This window comes from Osmerus mordax, chromosome 8, assembly GCF_038355195.1.
Source record: "Osmerus mordax isolate fOsmMor3 chromosome 8, fOsmMor3.pri, whole genome shotgun sequence".
NCBI classification, from domain to species: domain Eukaryota; kingdom Metazoa; phylum Chordata; class Actinopteri; order Osmeriformes; family Osmeridae; genus Osmerus; species Osmerus mordax.
Genome location: NC_090057.1, coordinates 9,582,992 through 9,603,175, shown reverse-complemented (window position 1 = coordinate 9,603,175; position 20,184 = coordinate 9,582,992). Strand labels below are relative to the sequence as shown.

General features: G+C 43.6%; 2 protein-coding genes across 3 annotated transcripts; both read right to left on the bottom strand.

Annotated features, from left to right (window-relative positions):
- Positions 1–819: 819 nt before the first annotated feature.
- Positions 820–17,741, bottom strand: cnksr3 (cnksr family member 3). 2 transcript variants are annotated; one of them, XM_067242092.1, is made up of 13 exons: positions 17,501–17,741; positions 10,666–10,829; positions 7,776–7,978; positions 7,360–7,447; positions 6,412–6,453; positions 5,307–5,426; positions 5,027–5,086; positions 4,826–4,894; positions 4,429–4,578; positions 3,292–3,404; positions 2,983–3,173; positions 2,756–2,842; positions 820–2,260 (listed from the first exon to the last, which is right to left on the bottom strand). In XM_067242092.1, the coding sequence occupies exons 1-13, from the start codon at positions 17,550–17,552 to the stop codon at positions 1,941–1,943; spliced, it is 1,659 nt and encodes a 552-aa protein (XP_067098193.1). In that variant the 5' UTR covers positions 17,553–17,741; the 3' UTR covers positions 820–1,940. The 2 variants fall into 2 exon arrangements, with proteins under 2 accessions (XP_067098193.1, XP_067098194.1); XM_067242093.1 differs by lacking the exons at positions 10,666–10,829; positions 17,501–17,741 and adding an exon at positions 9,326–9,383.
- Positions 17,742–19,039: 1,298 nt separating this feature from the next.
- On the bottom strand, positions 19,040–20,025 carry si:ch73-111k22.3 (pleckstrin homology-like domain-containing protein). The gene is made up of 2 exons (XM_067241213.1): positions 19,858–20,025; positions 19,040–19,463 (listed from the first exon to the last, which is right to left on the bottom strand). The coding sequence occupies exons 1-2, from the start codon at positions 20,020–20,022 to the stop codon at positions 19,251–19,253; spliced, it is 378 nt and encodes a 125-aa protein (XP_067097314.1). The 5' UTR covers positions 20,023–20,025; the 3' UTR covers positions 19,040–19,250.
- Between the last annotated feature and the right edge of the window lie 159 nt (positions 20,026–20,184).

Sequence of the window (20,184 nt, the reverse complement as noted above, 5' to 3'; positions counted from 1 at the left end):
GGTGAGAAAACACCTTGTAGCTTCTCAGCAGCATTCTGCAGCCACGGCTCTCAGAGTGATAGATGACTAACTGAAGGAGGAGGCGAACCAACCCCCCCCCCCCCCCCCCCCCCCCCCCCGCCCGCATCTCACCCACCCCCACACATTCAAATACACAGACATACACGATCTGCCAAGCCACAGGTTGTGCGGTGACATCCTGTTTCATTTTCTGTGGGTCTCATCTTTCTCACCCGTTCTGGTAGTTTAGTTGTACTTGTTAAAAGACTACAGAAATGACAGTGAGGCCAGCACTGTCCCTAGGAAGTTTGTTGGGGACTCAGTATACATTTAATACGGTATCTAGCTGGTGGTTATGAAATATGTGTTCCCTCTCTCTCGTGACAACAAAACAAATCAATTAATAATTGTCAAATGTCAAATGTCCCTGTACTTACTGTAAGTCGCTCTGGATAAGAGCGTCTGCTAAATGACTAAATGTAAATGTAAATGTGTGTACGTCTCTCAGATACCTGTAGATGTCACCGTTGTGTCATAGAATATTAAATAATTTCAGTTGGCAGCACAAGCACACAATATTTGAGCCAACATACAGTCATTTTGAAGCTAAAGATGGCAAATTAAGATCAACACTCCCTTTACAACGTTTTAGGACTATAGTGAGGGCTATGGTCATCAATTTAGAGGTTTTGCGAAGTATATCCATACTTTCCCCACATTACATTAAAGCATTATTGTATTCATGTTTCTTATAGATTTTGCTTCAACCGTCCTTTAAGTACAAAGAATGCTTTTTATTTTTGAGAAATAAGGGCACCAAAGTGAATTGCACTTTTATTAGCAGTTCTCACCATGTTGAAGAGAAAGGTATCAACAGTACAAGCACTTAAATAATCTTAAATAGTCAATATTCCTGAATTCAGTGACTGGATATGGTCCATCTTTAATTAGCACAGATAAGTTGTTTAATATCAGAAAACTATTGATGAAACTGTCTATCCTATCGAGTAGGCTACATTTATCATGAGAAACACTTCAGAATATTTATTAAGTGTGTTTTCTGTTTCTAAGGCAAAAATACAAAGATGTCAGTGAATTGGTCAAGACATTGCTTTAGTGCCAAACTATGACACCTGAATTAGTGAAGACCTGTTAGTGAGATAAAGTTAGACACACGTCTAAATGTTTTACCTGATCAAAAAACAATCATTATATGCAAATGTCTCTACTTAAACATTACCATACTCTGCAAAAGCAACATATAAGCACTGGACCTTCAAAGGGCACCTCTGAATTGTTTTTTTGCTCCAAACCTTTGTAACAGGAAATGACATAAAAGAAAACACATTGTCTTAGATGAAATTACTGGCATACCATTCAACCTGATAAAATACACAGAACAAAGTACAAAATACAAAGGAAATCTAATTTCTTATAGAATTAGCAATTTACAAGAAATATTTGGACGCACAAGGAATAATTTAACATACTCATAGAATAGTCACCAATAAAGGCAAGGCAAATGTTTCCTAAAGCTGAATCCCTCCCTGTGGAATGAGGAGGAGTACGGGCAGAAACAGGCCATGCTAATTAAAAACAACAATACTTCACTTGTTATGATTTCTCCACCTCCACCAGGAAGGATGGCAAACATAGGTATCTGAACTGAATCGAACAATATACCATTCTAAGGAGTTGAAATGCATACAGAAGTATGCTCTAACACAACGCAGGTTTGAAATGCAGTATAGTGATCCATCTGAGTTCCCAAGCGTAGCCTGTAGTGGAGGCTGCCTGAAGGTCCAGCATAACATTTCAACAGAGTGCTCTAATACTGAGAGATAATGTCCCACCATCGTGGAAAGGCTGCGTGAGGGAACTGGGGACATGCTCCACCAGGGGGAAGGACCAGGAGGGGTGGGGGTGGGTGGGTGGGGGCGTCAGTGAGTCAGCAGCTTGAGACGAGCCAGCCAGCCCCCCAGGAATGAAGGGTGTCCTTGGGAGGGGTGTTTGGAAGTAGCAGCGGCAGGGGCAGCAGCAGGGGGAGCAGGGCTCTTTTTAGAGGCTGCTTCCTGGTAGGGGATGGTGGCGCTGTTGTGCAGGTCGGCGTTGATGAAACACTGGCTTCCCCTGATGTGGTCCACGCCGCGAACCAGCTGGCGCTCCCCCAGGGGCCGGTAGGGCAGAGGGAAGCAGGGCGGCTCCTCTGAGATGGAGGCTATGCGCTCGTTACTCAGGTATCTGTGCAGGATGTCCTCTCCTAAAGGGGGCAGGGGCAAGCGTTTGAGAATCTCGTCTAGCTACAGATTACTGACAGGTACCTGCACTATGCGCACATATTGCATTGAAAATGTGTATCATACCCTAACAATTATCATTGATGAATTAGTAAAGAATTGCACGTATCTAACACTAGCAGAGACAAAAAGTATATATATTTTATTACTGGACGTTCACACACCATATCTCTTTTGCTAAATTTTAAACAGTACAGAACACCTTTTGAATCTAAAAGTGCTCAAATGCAATGGAGTGTAATGAGGGAATAATGACTGAATAGTCCTGTGGTTCTGCTGGGGCTTACCCCAAAGTTAATAAACAACCCAATAAGAATTCAGAGCACGCAGGTCAAATCCTGCCCAGGTTTGTTCATGCAGCTGTAGTGAGGCAGTAAAATGCCCAATCAGATAACAGTGTAGATTAGCAGGCTGCTTTGTTTTGGTGTTTTACATTCAGGCAGGTGGATCAGGCTTACCCTTCCTCCCATGAGGCCATGGCCTGGAGGACAAATCCGACATGCCCAAGCATGTATCCACAGGCATGGAGAGTGGTCGGGGTTTACCTGAAAGGGGTTCAAATAGTCCATCATTATAAAACGTGCCTCTTTTCGTGGAATCTATTAAAGTACCTGACAGATTGTAGGCTGTGTGTGGGTGGGTGGGTGTGTGTGTGTGTGCATGTGTGTGTGTGAGGAGGCAGTACCGCGGGTGGAGCAGCGCTGCCTCAGACGGGCTGGGGCCGGAACTGGCTGGACGTGGGGTTCAGCGGGACAAACGGTGATCTTGTTCTCGTAGTCTGCAATGGTGAAGCGCCTTCTGCTCTCGACATCCAGGAAGGAGTTTGGAGACTTGGGTCTCATTCTGACACTCGCACTGACGTTTGTCTTCCCATCGCTTAGGAGGGTGATAGGGAATGGAGAGACCGTTGGTTTACTGTGGTCTAGTATTAGAAGTAGGTCGAGTATTTAAATGAAGACATGAAAAGAGGCTGGTTTGGCAGACAGGCTCTTACTGAGGGGCATAAGCCACAGCTGGGGGAGGAGGGATGTACAGGTCATGAATGCCTGGTTTCTCCTTCTTTCGAAGGGGAACATCAGAGATACTTTTAGACACGTTGGGGACGCCCTGTGACACAAAACAAGAGGAGATGTGTTAGAAGTGGTTTCACTGTGACGACTGTTCTTCTGACGGGTTCCTCATTTGGTCTTCTCTGAATGCTCCGTTCTGAGAAACACTAAATCACCAGAATGGTTTCTCAACACCAAATATATCAGTGTGTTACAATTGATATTTTTCTAATTTGAAATGTGGTTAGGTAATGCTGCCCAGGTTATTAGAGTCTGGCTCTGAGAGGTTACTCCAGAATGTTCCAAAGTAAGATCTGGCGAGGATATAGTCACAGACCACTTATGAAACAATACATTCTTTTGTTTTTAATTGTGTCCTGACCATTTCCGAGGCTGGGACAGCTTTTCCTCAATTCCTAATTTCTTCCGAAATAAAGTCATTTCAGGATTAATACTATTGCATTAACAAATCGAAATTATTCAAATACGTTATGTGGACAACTTTCTGTTCGGTCTTTTCTCAGGTTGACCTTGGGTTGGGTTGGGTGGAGATTAGCCTTCAACCGAAACCTGATTGGTGAGACGACCTATTCAGTCAGGGATGGGCTAGACTTTGACAAGAGACCTCGCAGGTTTCAAAGATTAGAGGGCACACCATCTCACAGTCCGCCTAGTGACATTTAGGGACTCCATGCAATCTTTCCAAAACACACATCCTGGCCTAATTTCCAAACGCAAAACCAAAGCCCACCCTGTCCCATCACACTCTTTGTCTTTGAACATGAGTCACCTTCCAAACATTTTGAACATCAACCCCAGTGAATGCACAGACATTTTGCCATTTTTTTATCTTCCTGAAGGAGAAGTTAGAAGAAGGGAATCATTGTTCAGCCAGTGACCCACCCACAACAGCAGCCTGGGTGGCTGGTAGAAGAGCTAGTCTCCTTTCCTCAGATCTCCCTTCCCAAACCAAAACAGCTCCAGGACAACACACACACACACATCTCGCACATGCATGGCAGAATGAGAAGGAATCCAAAAAGGACTCTGAGACTAGACATATGCTGGTGGGTGGGGGGTACCTGAGCTAGGGGGGGTCTCCAGCGCATGTTCTTCAGGGGGGCGGGGGTTAAGTTGCAGGAGGCTCCTGAGGGCCTCTTCTTCACCAGCAACACCACACCCTCGGGATCAGCCTTCAGCTTGCCAACCAGGTTCTTCAGCTGCCAGCCCATCTGGACCAATCACAAACAGGAGCTATCAGGACCACACCCATCTCCAGCCACCTATTGCACCTGCATCCACACCCCCCGTTTTCGACTGTGCCCACGGTAGTCGCCGATTGTTACATGATCATCTGTTTCCTGTGTCCCGTTCGGCATGAATTCATACTGGGTCATCCACAGGATGTTTTGTGCCAGTTCATCGCCAGGGAAACGCCTCTGAGCTCTCTGTTTGGTCGGACAGGTCAGAGGTACCTACCACCGTCTGCCTGTTGACCTGGATGACCTCGTCCCCTGCGTGGATCCTGTGTGTTCGGTCTGCTGGAGACTAGAGAAAAGGAGGAGCCCAGTGAGCAAAGACAAGATCAAAGCACTGAGAGAACCTCCTTGGGAGGTGATTCTCGTGACTATAACTGACAGTAAGTGCTTTATCCAGCACTTCCAACAGCTGGAAACTCACGTTTTCGGTGGTTCCGGTGATAACGTGGAGCCCATCGTAGGTAGATTTGATATACATCCCCTGAAAGACAAAGAAAAACAGTAGGGATAAGCAAAATAATGTTGTTTCTGAGAAACGAAAAGGTCAAAAGTCCTTTGTGCTTCATGCTACCATTTGTGTGTCTAACCAGACTGTCAGGTGAGCTTATTTTTCAAAAATTAATACATATGTAGGATGTTGGTCTATGAGCAGTGTGGGATAGACGATCCAGCAGGACTGTGCATCCTGAGGTTCTTCTTACCAGTCCTTCTCCGGATCTGATGTTGGTGATATGGACTTCCTCCAGACAGGCCATGTGACTCTTCAGGGGGTCAGAGGTCATCCTCACCGTCTGGTCACAGATCCCGTTCAGAGATCGCGACTGAAAGACAAACACAGGCTTATCTTTTACATTTTCTACATATTTAGAAAATAAATGTGTTTACTTGTACATTTAGCACTCTTAATGTATCTCAGCAAGTCTATTTATATTATTTAAGTCTGTTTATTGACTTAATTACTTGGTAATGTTTGTCAAGCAGCATTTTAACCTGGGTGTCACTGGTTGGGACCTGGGTGTCTAGTGATTACAGCTCTGTGGTCAACAGCTTCTGGTTATTTTTTGAAGGATTCTAGGTGGGACAGCTCTGTGTTTTGCTGTCATGCATTTTATTATTTAGATTTTATATGAATCATAGGGAGTACAATTGATAAACAAAACACCACTCATTCTCAGCTATGGGCTGGGTCCTCTTCTGACAAGACATGATGCCAATGCTTTGTCATCATTCCTGGAAGCTGTGATTAGGGAGCTTCAAAACAAACAGAGGTGTATAACCTCTCCGGGAACCCAAATCCTGTCCGTGAGAGCCGGATCCAGCCTTGCATAAGCGGTGTTATATAACCAGACATTAAACATGCCTGAACACTGGCTGGCGAAGGTGAAACAGAGGGTCAGGCTTGAAAGGAAATGGCTAATCCACACCAATATTATCACTTTAATGAAATGTTCAGCTAAGTGTGTGACAGACCCCAGCGCTTAGCAGCATTATCTTCTACAGGATGTGGAAGCAGGGCCTCTGTGGTTCATCACATCACTGACCTGTGTAAACACACGGCCCCCTGCACTACACCCACATCACAGCACAGGAGCCATGGGATTCTCGACACAGGAAAGGGAAGTAGGGGTTTGCGTGTGCGTGTGTGCCTGTCTGCAAAATGAATGTTTGCTTGTATGTGCATCCATGTGTGTGTAAGTATGAGTGAATGTCTATGTATACGTGTGTGTGTGTTCCTACAGATTCTATTTTTATTATGAACGTCCAGGGATTAACCTATGGTCTAGGAAAAGCTGAACTGCTACTTACAACTTCCAATATCTTCTCCTCCATCTCAAAGACCGTGCAGTCCTGCAATTATGGGAAACATACAACATATGAGACCAGTCCAACCAAGTTGCTCTGAGGCTCAGCAGGGACAGTAAACACATCGGCAAAACACCAGCGGTAAGCAAATATTTGAGAAATGAAAATCTCTGGGGTGAAACCAATGGGGAATGCAAAAGTCCCCCAAATACACAAGACCATGCCTCCTGTGGTCATCTAAATAACAGCTCCTTGTAAACACGGTGACAGTGTAATTGCATGACAGTTCTGTGGGATGCTATTTAACTACAGGGAGCAACGAGGCATAGAAGGCAGCGCCTCCATCTTGGTCTTGAGTACGTTTAGCGGGGAGCCGGCAGAACCTGCTCATTGAGCATGTTCCTGTCCATGTTGGGGATGGTCTCATCAGTGAAAACATGCGCTTAGCCAGAACTCCTGCTGTTACCCTTATCAGCCCAGGAGTTACTATGGTTACTGCAAATGTGGACACACCTTCAGCTAAAACATCTCCATTTGAATCTGACTTGAAGTGTACTAGACCAAACTTAAAATAAAAACAACAAATTGGTTAAACTTTCTCCTGGTGCACTGTCTTGACATTCTGGTCGTCACTAGAACATTTTCAGTAACATCAATTGAAACGTTCCATTGAACGTCCCTTTAGAACATGTAACATCAACTGAATCCTAGCGTCTCGTTTGACGTTCCAGTCCCAACTTGAATGTGATGTGGGTTCTATAATCCTCTGGAACAAGGTAGTCATCTTTTCCTTCAGTCACAATCCCCTGTGTCTTTCAACGGTCTTAGGGGCCTTTATGTGTGTTTCTTGTCTCTGGGTTTAACCCACCCAACGTTCCCAATACATAAGCCAATGCGTCATCAAGGTCTTTGCAGGAACCTTCTTAAGTGTGAGCACTGAGGCTTTCTTACCTTCTGAACAGTAGAGGTGAGCTCCAGACACAGCTGAATGATCCTGTTCTTGGTGGCTGTGAAATCACTGATCCCAGTCAGGGGCGTCCTGTCAGTCAAGCAAATATTATTGTATGGCGTTCACGTCAATAGCAAATATTATTGTTGAGGTAGTACTTGTTGTGAGGTCTCAACACTGATGGCTGGCTGTTCTAGAATGTGTTTCAAGCTGAGACAAGCACAGGAGAAAAAAACAGGGTGTTTCCACACTTGGAAAGGCACTGGGTGTTTTGACTTGATGACAGTACTGAAGTTTGGACCCTTGCGAGATATCAGCGATGTTAACACGGGTGTCACTTATGGTTTAATGATGTGCATTCCTCTAACAGCTGTCAAATGTACACGTGAGTGTGTGGGTGTGTGTGTGTTTGACGTACCTGTCCAGCCAGCCGAGCAGACTCTTTGCAGCCGCGATCAGCTCAACAACAGCAGTGAGGAAGTCGTTTGGGGGCTTGTGCGAGTTCTTGCCATCATAGCAGGGGTTTTTTCTGCGCTCAGACGCCGAGTTGTGGAGGTTGTTGGTCGCAGCCCTCATACAGCCCACCAGAGTCTTCAGGTTGTCGGTTTCGACGCCATAATTCTGATGAAGGAATCGTCCAACTGAATGTGTTACAATAAAACTCCATTACGGTGAGATATCCAGTCAGCCAGTCACATGCATTCTTCTGTTATCGCACCTCTAATGCCGTCTACCAGTCTGCCGTTATCAAAGGCACTTAAGAGGCTAGGAAACATGATTGCTGCATTATGACCCTTCTATTATGACGTGGATTGACAGGGGATTAAGGACACCGAGGTTATTCTCATGACCCCCAGACAATTTCAAAGTCGCTCAACATTCCTGACAACCGGTCGCCATGGCAGCCTGCTCACAGACGTCATCTGACTGCAAAATATTCCGCTCAACATCAACCTTAATTACCTCCCATCCAGGGCCCGCGGGGCGTTGGGGGCGGGGTGTTGTAGTGTGTGAAAGGGGGGTGGCAATCGATAGCAATTAATCCATTCATCAGCGTTTTGGGTAACCTGCTTAGTTATTGAGTGAAGGCAATGTGTGTGTGCCCAACTACAGGGGTTTAACAACTGGGGCAACTCCGGAGAATTGTTGGCCCCATTCAGAAAGCTGAGGGGGTCTGTTGTGGTTGACTCTTTTAGACCTTAACCCAGACCAACCAGGGATGTGGCTCTGAAAGGTGGGGAGAGAGGGGGGGGGGGGGATTGAGATCAGATTGAGATCAAAAGCTCCTCTCTCTTTAATCATGAACCAGCTGATGAAATCATGCACACTATATGCCGCTGGCTAGACAGATGTTCAGCATCTTTCTGTTTTCTGTCCCAGAGCAGAGACACTGTGGAAACATCTGCCGCATATGGAATGCCTGTTTAGGGTGATGGAAAAGGAGAGGGAGAGAGAGAAAGAGACAGACAGATTAAGATGGTGAGTGAAAGAGAAAGGAGACAGAGACAAAAAAGAGACAGAAGAGTGGACATAAAGAGCGGTAGAGAGAATCACAGGGAGAAAAGTGTAGAGGTAAAGACAGTTGAAAGAGAAAGAGAAAAAGAAAGTGAGAGACAAAAAAAATGAGAGAATGAGAGAAACATAGAAAGGGAAGAAAAGAAGGAAGAAGGGAAAGTAGTTCTGTGGAGGTGTACACCGTTCTGATGAATGGGATACAGTGGGAGTGAAGAGGCAGGGGGGCAACGAATCATCTGACACTACCGGACGGAAACCTCTGGAACAATGGTGTAATGGCTTTTCCTGAGGGCGCAGTATGTGTGCTTGTGTGTGTGTCTTGGCCTGTGTATGGGCTGCAGAGTCTTTCTGGTGTGTGTGTGTGTGTGTGTGTGTTTGAGTGTGTAGGATGGGCGGGGGGCTCTTTGACAGGTGGGAGGGTCACATCTGTTTCCTGCCCCACAAGGAGATTACCCTGAGAACATAAAACTCTGAGTTCCAGCAATCCACAGTCAAGCCTGCTGTCTGTGTCATAACGGTGCACAGGAAAGATGATGAATCCATTTAACTTTGGACATGATCAAGTTCCCAGGTTCCTGTCCTCGCCCATAGAGCTTTCCCATCTGTGGATCATAAAAGGACCCTGTGGTCACAAAGCAGTTTAAAAAGAACTTCAGGAGAGGTTGAGCGACAAATTCAAAGTGGAACCATCTAAATAGACGTACTGTGCTGGCCCACTCACAGTGAAGTTAATGTGCTTCTTGTTACAGACAACCCATGTTTGTGGGCATTCTGCATTTGCATAATAGGTGGTCAGCGTCGTCTATAGTTCCGTTCTGAGTCATTCACCGTGTCTTCATCTTACAAAACACACTGGGGGTATCAGGGTACTGTCCCTATTTACCACAGCTTCCCAATAGATTGGAACACTGGTTATATTTCCCCATGCAAACACCCCTACAGAGAGCCACTGTGCAACACACTGCACACTGCCACGACTGGACTTCTGTGTGTCTGGGGCCCTGTCACGCATAGTTGTTTTTTTCCCGTCTTTAGAGCTGATCACTGTAAGACAGCATGTTATTCTCACATCTCGGACATTCTCTAACATGTGAACCAACCATAAGGAGCAGTTCGATCAGGCCATTTTATGAAGAACATGTTCTTGCTCAGTGTTCACAGACAGGGGGCTAGTTGTCCATAACTTATGTCAAGCTATGGCTGGGGCTATGGGTGTAATGGGCTGCAGAGCCTTCCTGTGGTGTTTGTGTGTGTGTGTGTGTGTGCGTGTGTGTATGTACACATGCAGGCGGGTGTGTGCGCATGTACGTTTGTGTGTATAGGCATGTCGATGTGTGCATATGTGCCTGTGTGTGTGTGTGTGTCTGTGTGTGTGTGTGTGTGCGGGTGTGAGGCCCTGTCCTCCTGGACTCTCATGCGAGGCCCCTGGATGATGCTGTGCTGCAGGAGGAGAGCACGGCCAGAGACAGACAGCTGACCGGACATTCCTCTCTAATCCCAGCTTCCTGACCAGTGCCAGCCTCTCCCATATAACGGGCAGCGCGGACACGCTCAGACAAGGCAATCGTCAACACGGAGACCCTGCTCAAGGTGCTCATGTATTTGGTTGACCAGTGCTCTCATTCTTTCTGGATATAGATACACATCTAAAAGAGACTGGTCAATGGTACAAGTACAATCATGTTTACTAACTGGATTTGGGAACCAAATATATTCCTTGAGATATCCATGGCTCGGGACTGTAGCTCAATGGCTTTTCATAATCTATAAGGTAGGATGAGTAGAGTACAAACCAGAGCACAGAGCAGGTCCACGGCCTCCAGTACCAGCTCCTGGTGTCCGATCCGGGACACCCCCAGCACAAGCAGCTCCTGGTGGGAGATCTTCAACAGCTGCTCCCCGTCAATCTTCTCCCTCTCAAAGGAGGGAACATACTGCTGGAGGCTGTCATCCAGACCTGTTGTAGGGGGGGGGGGAGAGATAGATGGAAGAGAGAGAAGGAGACAGACACAGGGAACACATGAGAGAGGTGAAAGGAGAGAGTGAGTTTGAGAAAGAAAGAAAGAAAGAAATGAGGAGAGAGAGACATGAGAGACAGGAGAGAGGTGGATAGAGCGACGGAGTAAGAGAGCCAGGAGGGAGTGAGGGAGAGAAAGAAAGAAAGAGAGAGACAGAGAGACAGAGAGAGAGAGACTGCTGTGAGACAAAGAGCTCCTTTCAGACTGGAGGAGCAGAGAGAAGGAGGCCGGTTCTAATACCACACAAGTGTAGAAGCAAACAGTGGTAGTGAGTCAATACTGGCTATTTACTCTTCCATGCTCTTCCATGAATCCATCACTCAAAAAGGCATCTATCTGGATAGCACTGTCCAGCGAGAACCAGAGTAAATCTCATCATCATCTGACCCCACATCAAGCCATCAGAATGCGACTCCATATCCCACACACAACAGTCGCTATGGTCCAAGAGCTAAGCCAACACAAATCAGCGCCCTCATCTGTTGAGGTATTCAGAATCAAACTGGATTAGCAACTGGCCCCCAAATGCACGTGTTTGTGTAAACAATAAAGAAGACGAAAGCAACTGCCACCACATGGGGTCATTAAAATCACACAAGGCAATCCTGGCTCCCGTTGGCTTGGAATGCCAGCACACGACAGATGGTTCTCTCTGGGTTAGCAGGACAGAGGAGTAGCGACGCCTTCTGACTAGCTAAGAATGTGTCCAAAAAGTGTCTCTAGCCTCCTTTGTGTTCACACACATAAACAACACGTTCACAAAACATGCTGACCCTTAAGCAGTCAGCTTAAACCCTCTTTTTATACTGAAACCTTTCAGGGACAGCTGATCTGAACCACAGCCTTCACTGACTTGAGATCATTTTAGAGATCTGAGGATATTAACATTTACATTTGGAAGCATGCTCCTAAGACCTTATTGAATCAATAATAGCTGTTTTAAGACTCAGTATATTTCAGGCAACAGTTATGAAGTCAACTTTTTGTAAAGGCCACCTTAACCTTAAGAGTTAGATGTATTTCTGACTTAACCTTTTACAGACAAACGTCCACATGTTTGCCGTGGGGCTGTAAACGTGGGCGTGACTGGTGTAATAGATCTTGTTGAGTACTTTGTAGTGACAGTTGAGTGAGAAAAGTTGGACAACAAGCCAAAGGAGGAACGTGTGGCAGGATCTCAGAGAGGCTGAAGAAGAGACAGGAGTTAACCTGACAGATCTCCTGAATGAGTGAACAGCTGCAGTCTCTCCCGGGACAAGATAAATAGATATGAGCGCTAGCTGATGACAGCTAAGACTTAGCATCGCAAAAGTAGACTATTTTTTATTTTTACATTTATTTTTTTATTATGAATAGTCTTTCCCAGATATGTTTTACAGAGGTCACAAAACTGTTTGGTTTGGTTTCCAATGAGTTGGCAGATGTTTTTTGATCATCATCTCAGATGGTTTAATTTATTGCCAGATCCAATTACTGTCACCTGAGGAGCAGTCGTTGTATTCTCAAACAGCATAGGATAGCTGATGTCACGCAACCAATCGCTTACAACCCGTAAAGTCTGAATCCAACTCTTCTGTCCATCCAGACCTCCATCCACAAATCTCCCTCGAACATTTACAATCAAAACATTTTTCTCATTCCTTCAAGAGAATTCCCACGTCAACGCCTTTCAGTTTGGCCCCGACCCATCTTGGAGTCAGCTTCAAATCCTAATTTTACAGAAGGATTACCACACTAAAATATCTCTAGAAACATCCAAATCTTATTGGCTTTAGAAATCCAATTGAACAAATGGGCCTCGTGTTAACAATTCCATCTCAGCTTAGTTACTGGCAGCTGTACCCTGGGCAGGTTCTAAAGCATCTCACACACATTAAATATTTACATCCAGAACATGAGGACCTGGGAGTGTTTGTTGATATCAGTTACCTTTGAAGGCAATCAACAATGGACAAAATGGTGGACAGGGTAGATGCAACTGCACTGTTTTAAATTACCACACTACAAACTCAACTGCATAAAATGGACACCTTCTATTCAATTATTGTGGTTGTGATGTAATAGGCTGAAGATATATTTTGATAAAAAAATAAACAAAATAATAATAGCCCTAACTGTTAGACTATTTCATGGAATGTGCAGCATGATCTGATCACTCTCTAAATGTGCAATAGTTCTGGGGTCATCAATACATCCGTTCTAAAAGTCCCTTCACACTACATTTCACACAAGAAAATTACCCAGAATAAAGCTCAGGAAAAGCCTAACTACTAATCTTGACATAGATCAGTCCCAAATCCACGGTCCAGCAAGCATGAGGCTAAGTATTACGGGGGCCCTCATTTTTCAGGGTTTTGTTACAAACAAGAGAATTGTGCGTTAGCCCTCTTTAATGTCGGCATTTTCGTAAGAATCTAGCTTTCATTCCCCCCCCCTCTCTCTCTTTCTCTAGTCTTCTTGCTTTTCCTCCCCATGAAGTCTTGTATTCACAGCTTTGGCCCTCTGCCCTTCCTGCCAATGAACTGACAGTGGGAAAGTAATACAAAGTCAGCAGCACTGCCCTCTGGGACCTGTATACAAGCTTCTGAGATGGATGGTTTATCATGTTCAAAACTTATTTTTTATGATTTCATCAATTGTTCTACTTTTATGTCTAATGAAACTGTAATTCAATCAATCTCTTATCAATGATTTTATACTCAAATTCTTTGCCTTGAATTCAACTCTTTAGAAGAGGAATTTCTATCTCTCTATAAAATTGCTTTTGATAATTTCTCAAATTTCAAGAAACATGAAACATGTCATCTATGCAGTCTATGCAGATCAGGGCTACAAATGAGTATAAACATAAGAAAACAGACTACTGTTTATGATGTCACTGTAAGTTATCAGTAAACTAAAAGGGTTTAAAATAAATTCCACTCCCACAAATCCAGTTAATAACATGTCAACCAGATCAGAACTAAGATAAGAAAAAAATAAAAAAATACAGTGTTTAAAATAGTTCAAGGGTGTCTACTGTACATTGTATCTGCTGCAGCTAACAGCCTAGAAGCTTCCCCTTTCAACTAGTGCTTGGTGTGGCTCAATACACAATTTAACAGGCCTGAACTCTGGCATGAGTCCGTTCATCATACAAAGGCACGTGTTGTGCTGTCTGGGGTCGACAGCCTATGAATGACTAGAGTTTGGACCTGCATTCCAAAGCTGGGGTCAACAAAGGGAATGTTTACCCCACCTCTCACAACAGGACAAGGGTGGAGATTTGAAAGGAAGAGTGGCTAAAAAGTATTCCGACTATTCATAGGGTCACTTTGTATCCGTCACTCAATTCCAACTGTCCAGTGTACACAAAGGTCATTCATCGAAGCAGGACAGGGAAAGGAAACAGAGCCTTTCTCAAACAATACAGATTCATGGGAAAAAGGACTTCCTTGACCGTTCTGAACAATCATCTCATTGCTGAACTTCAAGAAAATACAATTGTTTTTGGTTGTTGCGTTTATTGTCTGGGCTTTGTCCAGTGGTGAGTTTGTTGTGGTTTGTTGTTTCTTGCTTGTTGTGTGTTCAGTACAACCTGTAAAGGTGCTTTGATTCTTCAGAATTCTCTGACTTTATGCAACCAATGAGGAGGTTTCAAAGTTAATCTATGGCATTATGTTCCCATGGAAACTATTTTGAGCAACTGACGTAGTCTGGATGACAAGGTAGAGGAAGCATGATTTCCGCTAGAAGCTTCGTATTCATGGTAACTTTTACTACTTAATACTGAGTCATTCCAATTATTCTGAGTAATAGGCAGCACAGATAACCTGTAATGTTAGTGTTCTACGTCAGAGGAATGGAACAGATAACATGAACAACATGTACTTTTGCTAAAATTAAGTGCAGCCAAGTCATTAGTATGCCATTACGCAGCTTATCAATCCATACTCACAGACTTCAGAGGCATCACATTAAAAACTCATTGAGAACCTATTTAAGAAAGCTTTCTTTAACCTACACTTTTAAGGCCAACTATGTTTGAGATGTCTGTACAGTTCACAAACTGAGTCTTGTATAACACAAACTTTTGCTTGGCACTAACCTAATATGTGTTCCCAATGTGCACTTCTAGTCCTTGATTATCTCGTGCACTCACCAGAGGCACTATTTGTGTGTTACTTTGGATTAAAGTGTTTGCAAAATAAACACATGTAAACCTCAGTTATTTCGTTTTACGAAAGGTGAGTGGTAAATCGCTCTGTAATTGCGATCAAAGGTTGCCTGTAATTATAAAGAACAATTTGAACAGTAACAGGAAAAGAGGCTTGGACGACAGAATGCCTGAAATTTCCTGTTATATAGTGTGCATAGCCAGTGAGCTTGGTTTCCCTCCTGATAAGCACATCCAATCAGGAGAAAATGGGGGCGGGGTGAGAGAGGTCGGTCTTGTGACTATGTGTCTCTAAGACTCAAGAATCCTCCTCCTCCCTCTAAGCACGCAAACAAACTAGATGCTCCAATGTGTACACCAACCCTGTCTTGTAAATAACTGAACCCTGTAGATGAGAATCTGATGGGAATTAACAACTAAAGCAAGCACTTTGTTGACAGTTTGGCACTTTGACAGGCATTTGGAACCTTGTTCCATACCTCAATCATGAATCCTAACTCATACACATACACATAAAGATAACTGCCTCACAATCTTAAGTGGTCTGCTCCATCTTGATCTCCAATCAATCACAACACTCCTCTATAATTGTACTGCCATTCAAATATGTTGTGGACTGGTCTGAACATGCTCTCTGTCTGTGAATAGTAGAGTTTTACTGAACTCCATCAGTTGTATTTCTCACTCAAATGGGGATGGCTAGTTTGCTTGTGGATTAGGATTCTCCAATTCTTTGGAACTTGATTCATGCCTGGTCCACTGAAGAAGCTGGAGAGATTGCGTTACAGAAACTTTGAACCGCTGGGAGTCCCTGGTTTGAGCCCTGGGAAGCATGCCAAGTCAAACAGAAGCATTTTAATGGCACTAGCTAAACCTCTCATAAAAGGACCTGTTGCCTGAGTCAGACTTCTGGTGTAAACATATAGAGCCCAAGCCATAGCTGGAGAGAACAATCCTCTTTGGAATCACAGAACCCTGGTGTAAACAGAGTGAGCAGGATGTACAAACACAGGGACACGTGCACATCCTCTGCTGGCACTGACCCAGCCTGAAGGCCCACGGTGGGATCTGTGCTTGGAGGACTCCTGTTTTGGAGGGCCTTCATCCCCTTCATGGTGGCGAGTTCCTGGTGTGACCTTTTGTCCCCTGCGCACAGCATGATGCTGACCTATGGACAGAGCTCTTGTTCAGTTAGTCCTTTATTGTCTGGCTTTGCGGCTTGCCTAGCCCATTGTGGCCGGTGTTAAAGAGATGTGGACGGTCAGGGTGTTGTCCATGGGGCGGCTGTGTCAGATGGTCAGTTGCATACGGACAAAAGCTTCAAACTAGATGCATGTGAATTCATTGTGAAGCTCCGTATGTAGAATGGGAAAATAACTCTTCCGTTTGGAACTCTGGATTTCTTTTATTTGTCTCCAGTAATTCAGTTGCAGGTTTGCCAAATCATATGCAAGCTAGAAATGGATATGACTGAAACAGCACCCAAACAAGCGGCATATGGCTTTAGTCAACCTATAAGAGATCAAGTGAGGTGACTAGATGGCCCATTCATGAAAGCATCTCTCCTGGAGCACTGTTGTCTTCAGGTGGCTGAATGCAAATGCATGGAGCTCTGGTGACCCTTGGTTCCTCATGGGATGATCTGTTAGCAGGTCAAGCGTGCCTGGCTGTTATTATTCCCCGCTTAACAACACATGCCGATGAGGATGAATACGTAGAAAAGGCGTAAAGGCTTCCAGCGGCTAATGTGTCCTGCACGATAGATCTACCATGGGTAGTGTTTAAATTATGGAGCTAGGCTTGTTAGGCCCAGCAGCAGCCTAGAGTCCATCTGTAAGTAAACATCCTTTATAGGCCTAATGGGTTCAACAAATAGGTAGGTCATAGTTTGGACAGTGCAGTTAACAATGAACATAAGTAGAACATAATGAACATCAGTAAGTACCTGATGAAGAAAGAGGATGATTCTTCAGGGCACTGAACTGCATAAAACTTGATTTCAGTTTATATTTATTTACATATTTAGTAGATAAATTACACTAATAAACAGATTGGGTTCTTGTAGCACCAAGGCCTACAAGCTCATAGCAACCAAAACAAGTGTTTTGAAGCGATCTCAATGTAAACACAATTCCTTACACACATTGCTTGAGACAATCTCCTCACAAAAACACAAAAGCTTATATGCAGTGTATTGAATAACAATTACGAAAGACAATTACTTAACATACCTTAAGTGACCCAAAACACTTCAAGACAATGCCATAATTTGATTAAAGTTTTCAATGTAAACTGCATATTCCAGTAATTTATGGTCAACCAAGGGTCCTTAACATAACTTTTATTGCATCATACAAAGTTGTTGTTTTGTGTGAACAATCACAACAAAGCAAATGGAACACATGACAATAATAAATAGGGTAATGGGCAATAGGGTAAGGGCCTATAACTCACCTCTCATCCAGTCGACAACTTGTTTAGATGTCCACTTGGTAATTGGATCCATTTCTCTAATTAAGGCGGCTTTTCAGCGAATTATGTTTCCTAAAGACACCCCTCAAATTCAAACTAACAAACCACAAACGAATAATTCAACATAGTGATAAAAGAACGATTTCTATTACACACATATAACTAGGACCTAAAGTGCACGGTATTACAAGCAGACAGTCCTCGCACACCCCTCGCGCTACGGCCTATGGTTCTACTGGTCCCATGCGCGTGAAAACAACACTCCTTTAGAGCAACAGAGCAAACACGAGCTAAGTTAGGGGCGGGAGGATCGGGTTTCACTTCAGGCCGTTCCCCCCTATTCCGCTAGAGATGTAATAGTCACCATGAAGATAACCATGGGATACAAAACAGACAGAATGCTCAATTTTAAGGCAACAACCTGACACATTGTTTTATCAACTGTCATAGGCCTATATTTTACTACGCATAATTATAGTAATGTGACCTCATTCATTTCTGACAGCCATAAAAATTCCATTGGGGCAAAATTCACACAACTTTTTAAATCAGGTCTAACCGATACCAAGCCTATAATTTGATTTCCAATCTCTTCCGAAACATTATTTTCTCTTGCATGTTGTGTATTTCGAAAGTGACATTTGTTGGAGCCATTTTAACACATTTGTTACTTATAAATAATAATTAAATAAATAATAAATTACATAGGACTAATCAACTGCCTATATTTGTATCTGATAACGACTAATTAGCCCAATTAACATTATCATCCTAACAAAATTATCATATCAACTAGTCAACACTCACCTACTTCCCGAGACTAAGTTGTTTGTTGATTTTAGGTGTCTGAATTTAGGTTTGAATTTAGGAAAAGAGCTCCCTCGCCTGGCAGACAATGAGGAGTTCACTCATTTTATTTTGCATGAATGCCAAGAGAAAGGGTTGTGATTTGGACTAATCCTACATTATAGTAACATATAGGTTAGAAACAGGCATACATAATAGTGTTACAACTAAGGTTGATCAGCAGGACATTATTATTTGGTTGCCTTTGTTACTTTACTATATACTGTACACTGTTTGATATAAAGCAGAGATAGTATAATTTAGGAGTAACTGGTTTGAGTAAAACCTTACTGGAATTGAAACTGATTCTTACTGTTATCACACAGCCCAGCCTACTCTTGTTTCTTCAGTGAGTTGACACTTCCATTTTTGAATAGGCTAAATCTCTTTCCTTCATTTTAGTTTGATTTCCATAGTACACATGACATCTACAGTATTTTCCATATCTCTACAAAGAAAAGGCACACAGATCTATAGATTATTAGGCCAATCTTTTAGCAGCAGGATTCCTGTGAGTGGTAATTATTCCATAGCAACTGTCAACTCTGGCCGGGTCGAGCAGCACTTCCGTGCAATAGATGAAGATAAGGGGTTGGGAGGCAGGGAACAATATGTATTATGCACATACTATAGAACAGGATGTGGCTTTATACACAAAGCTTTTACCAAGGAGTTCATTGACACAATCAAACTTTATCATTAAGTCGTTTGAGTAACTCAATTATGCAATTTTTTTTAATCTAAAGTTTGTACCATGACTGATTAACTAGAGGCAAAATACAAAACAATCTCATATCTCTATTTGCCAGGTCTATGACTGCCCAGCAGGCTCTACAATAAGTAAAAAAGTATAAAACTAGATCTGTGCCAAACTTTAGGCTCAAGGCTACTGCAGTACACATGCGTTGGAGGCGTGTTCCGTGGAGGTCAGCTGGGCTTCACAGACAGCCAGCATCCATCCTTGCTGGTCCACTACAGACTCAGCCCGCAGGTAGAAGGTCCGGCTTCTGTCCTTAGGTGTAATTGTCCATCCATATGAGCCACCTCCTTCGTCAGTCTCCACCACAGCTCCAACTATGTCGATGCTCTTGACAGGCTTCTGGATGAACGGATGACATTGAGTTTTTCAATGTTAAGATTAGTTATGAAGATTGATTGTGTTTGCTAAATCATGCACTGAGAGTACAATGTTTTCCCATTTGTTTGCCTATGCCAAACCTTTGCCATCGTGTGGCATCATGTTTGTTGTGGCTGCAAAAAACTGCCTGTTACATTATGGGTAGTAACGCAAGATGAGGCTGCTATGGTAACAGGACAACAACGTTGTTAGCATAGGAGCACGAGCACTCGTTATACTGATGTAACTTAGAGGTAACTCCGCATAGCTTATCGTCGTAGTTATCAAAATACAAATGTAATATTTTGTCACAGTTCAGAAAAGATTAGTTAATGTGCTGTCTATAAAAAAGTGTAGCTCTTTCCTCCGACCTTACCCCTTCATTTTGACCATACAACAACTGAGTGTCTTTCAACTGAAACCACGTCGTTTTCCATCGGTGCGTAAAATGAGTACGTTTGGACAACCATCCTTTCTTGTCCTCTTTTAGTTTAGAGTTTTCATCTGCACCGTTAGAGGTCGCAGATTCCACAGCCATCATACTGTTTTTAGATCGCTAAATAACGGGGATTGAAAACATGTTATAATTTTAGGACGTCACGCTTCTAGTGCATGTTGGGTAATGCTGTGTTTTACTATTTTACCATCAGTAGATGGCGCATGGAAGGGGATGCATTCGAACTTCTAGTCCCAGAGCCCATCT

What these genes read in the sequence shown, in the direction of transcription:
- cnksr3 (XM_067242092.1), bottom strand. Translation starts at nt 17,552, where the DNA reads ATGGATCCAATTACCAAGTGGACATCTAAACAAGTTGTCGACTGGATG. An exon ending in CTGCTCGGCTGGCTGGACAG is followed by an intron (nt 7,448 to 7,775) that starts GTACGTCAAACA and finishes CTTGACTGACAG; the next exon opens with GACGCCCCTGACTGGGATCA. An exon ending in GGAGACCCCCCCTAGCTCAG is followed by an intron (nt 3,405 to 4,428) that starts GTACCCCCCACC and finishes TTTGTGTCACAG; the next exon opens with GGCGTCCCCAACGTGTCTAA.
- si:ch73-111k22.3 (XM_067241213.1), bottom strand. Translation starts at nt 20,022, where the DNA reads ATGATGGCTGTGGAATCTGCGACCTCTAACGGTGCAGATGAAAACTCT. An exon ending in TGTATGGTCAAAATGAAGGG is followed by an intron (nt 19,464 to 19,857) that starts GTAAGGTCGGAG and finishes CCGTTCATCCAG; the next exon opens with AAGCCTGTCAAGAGCATCGA.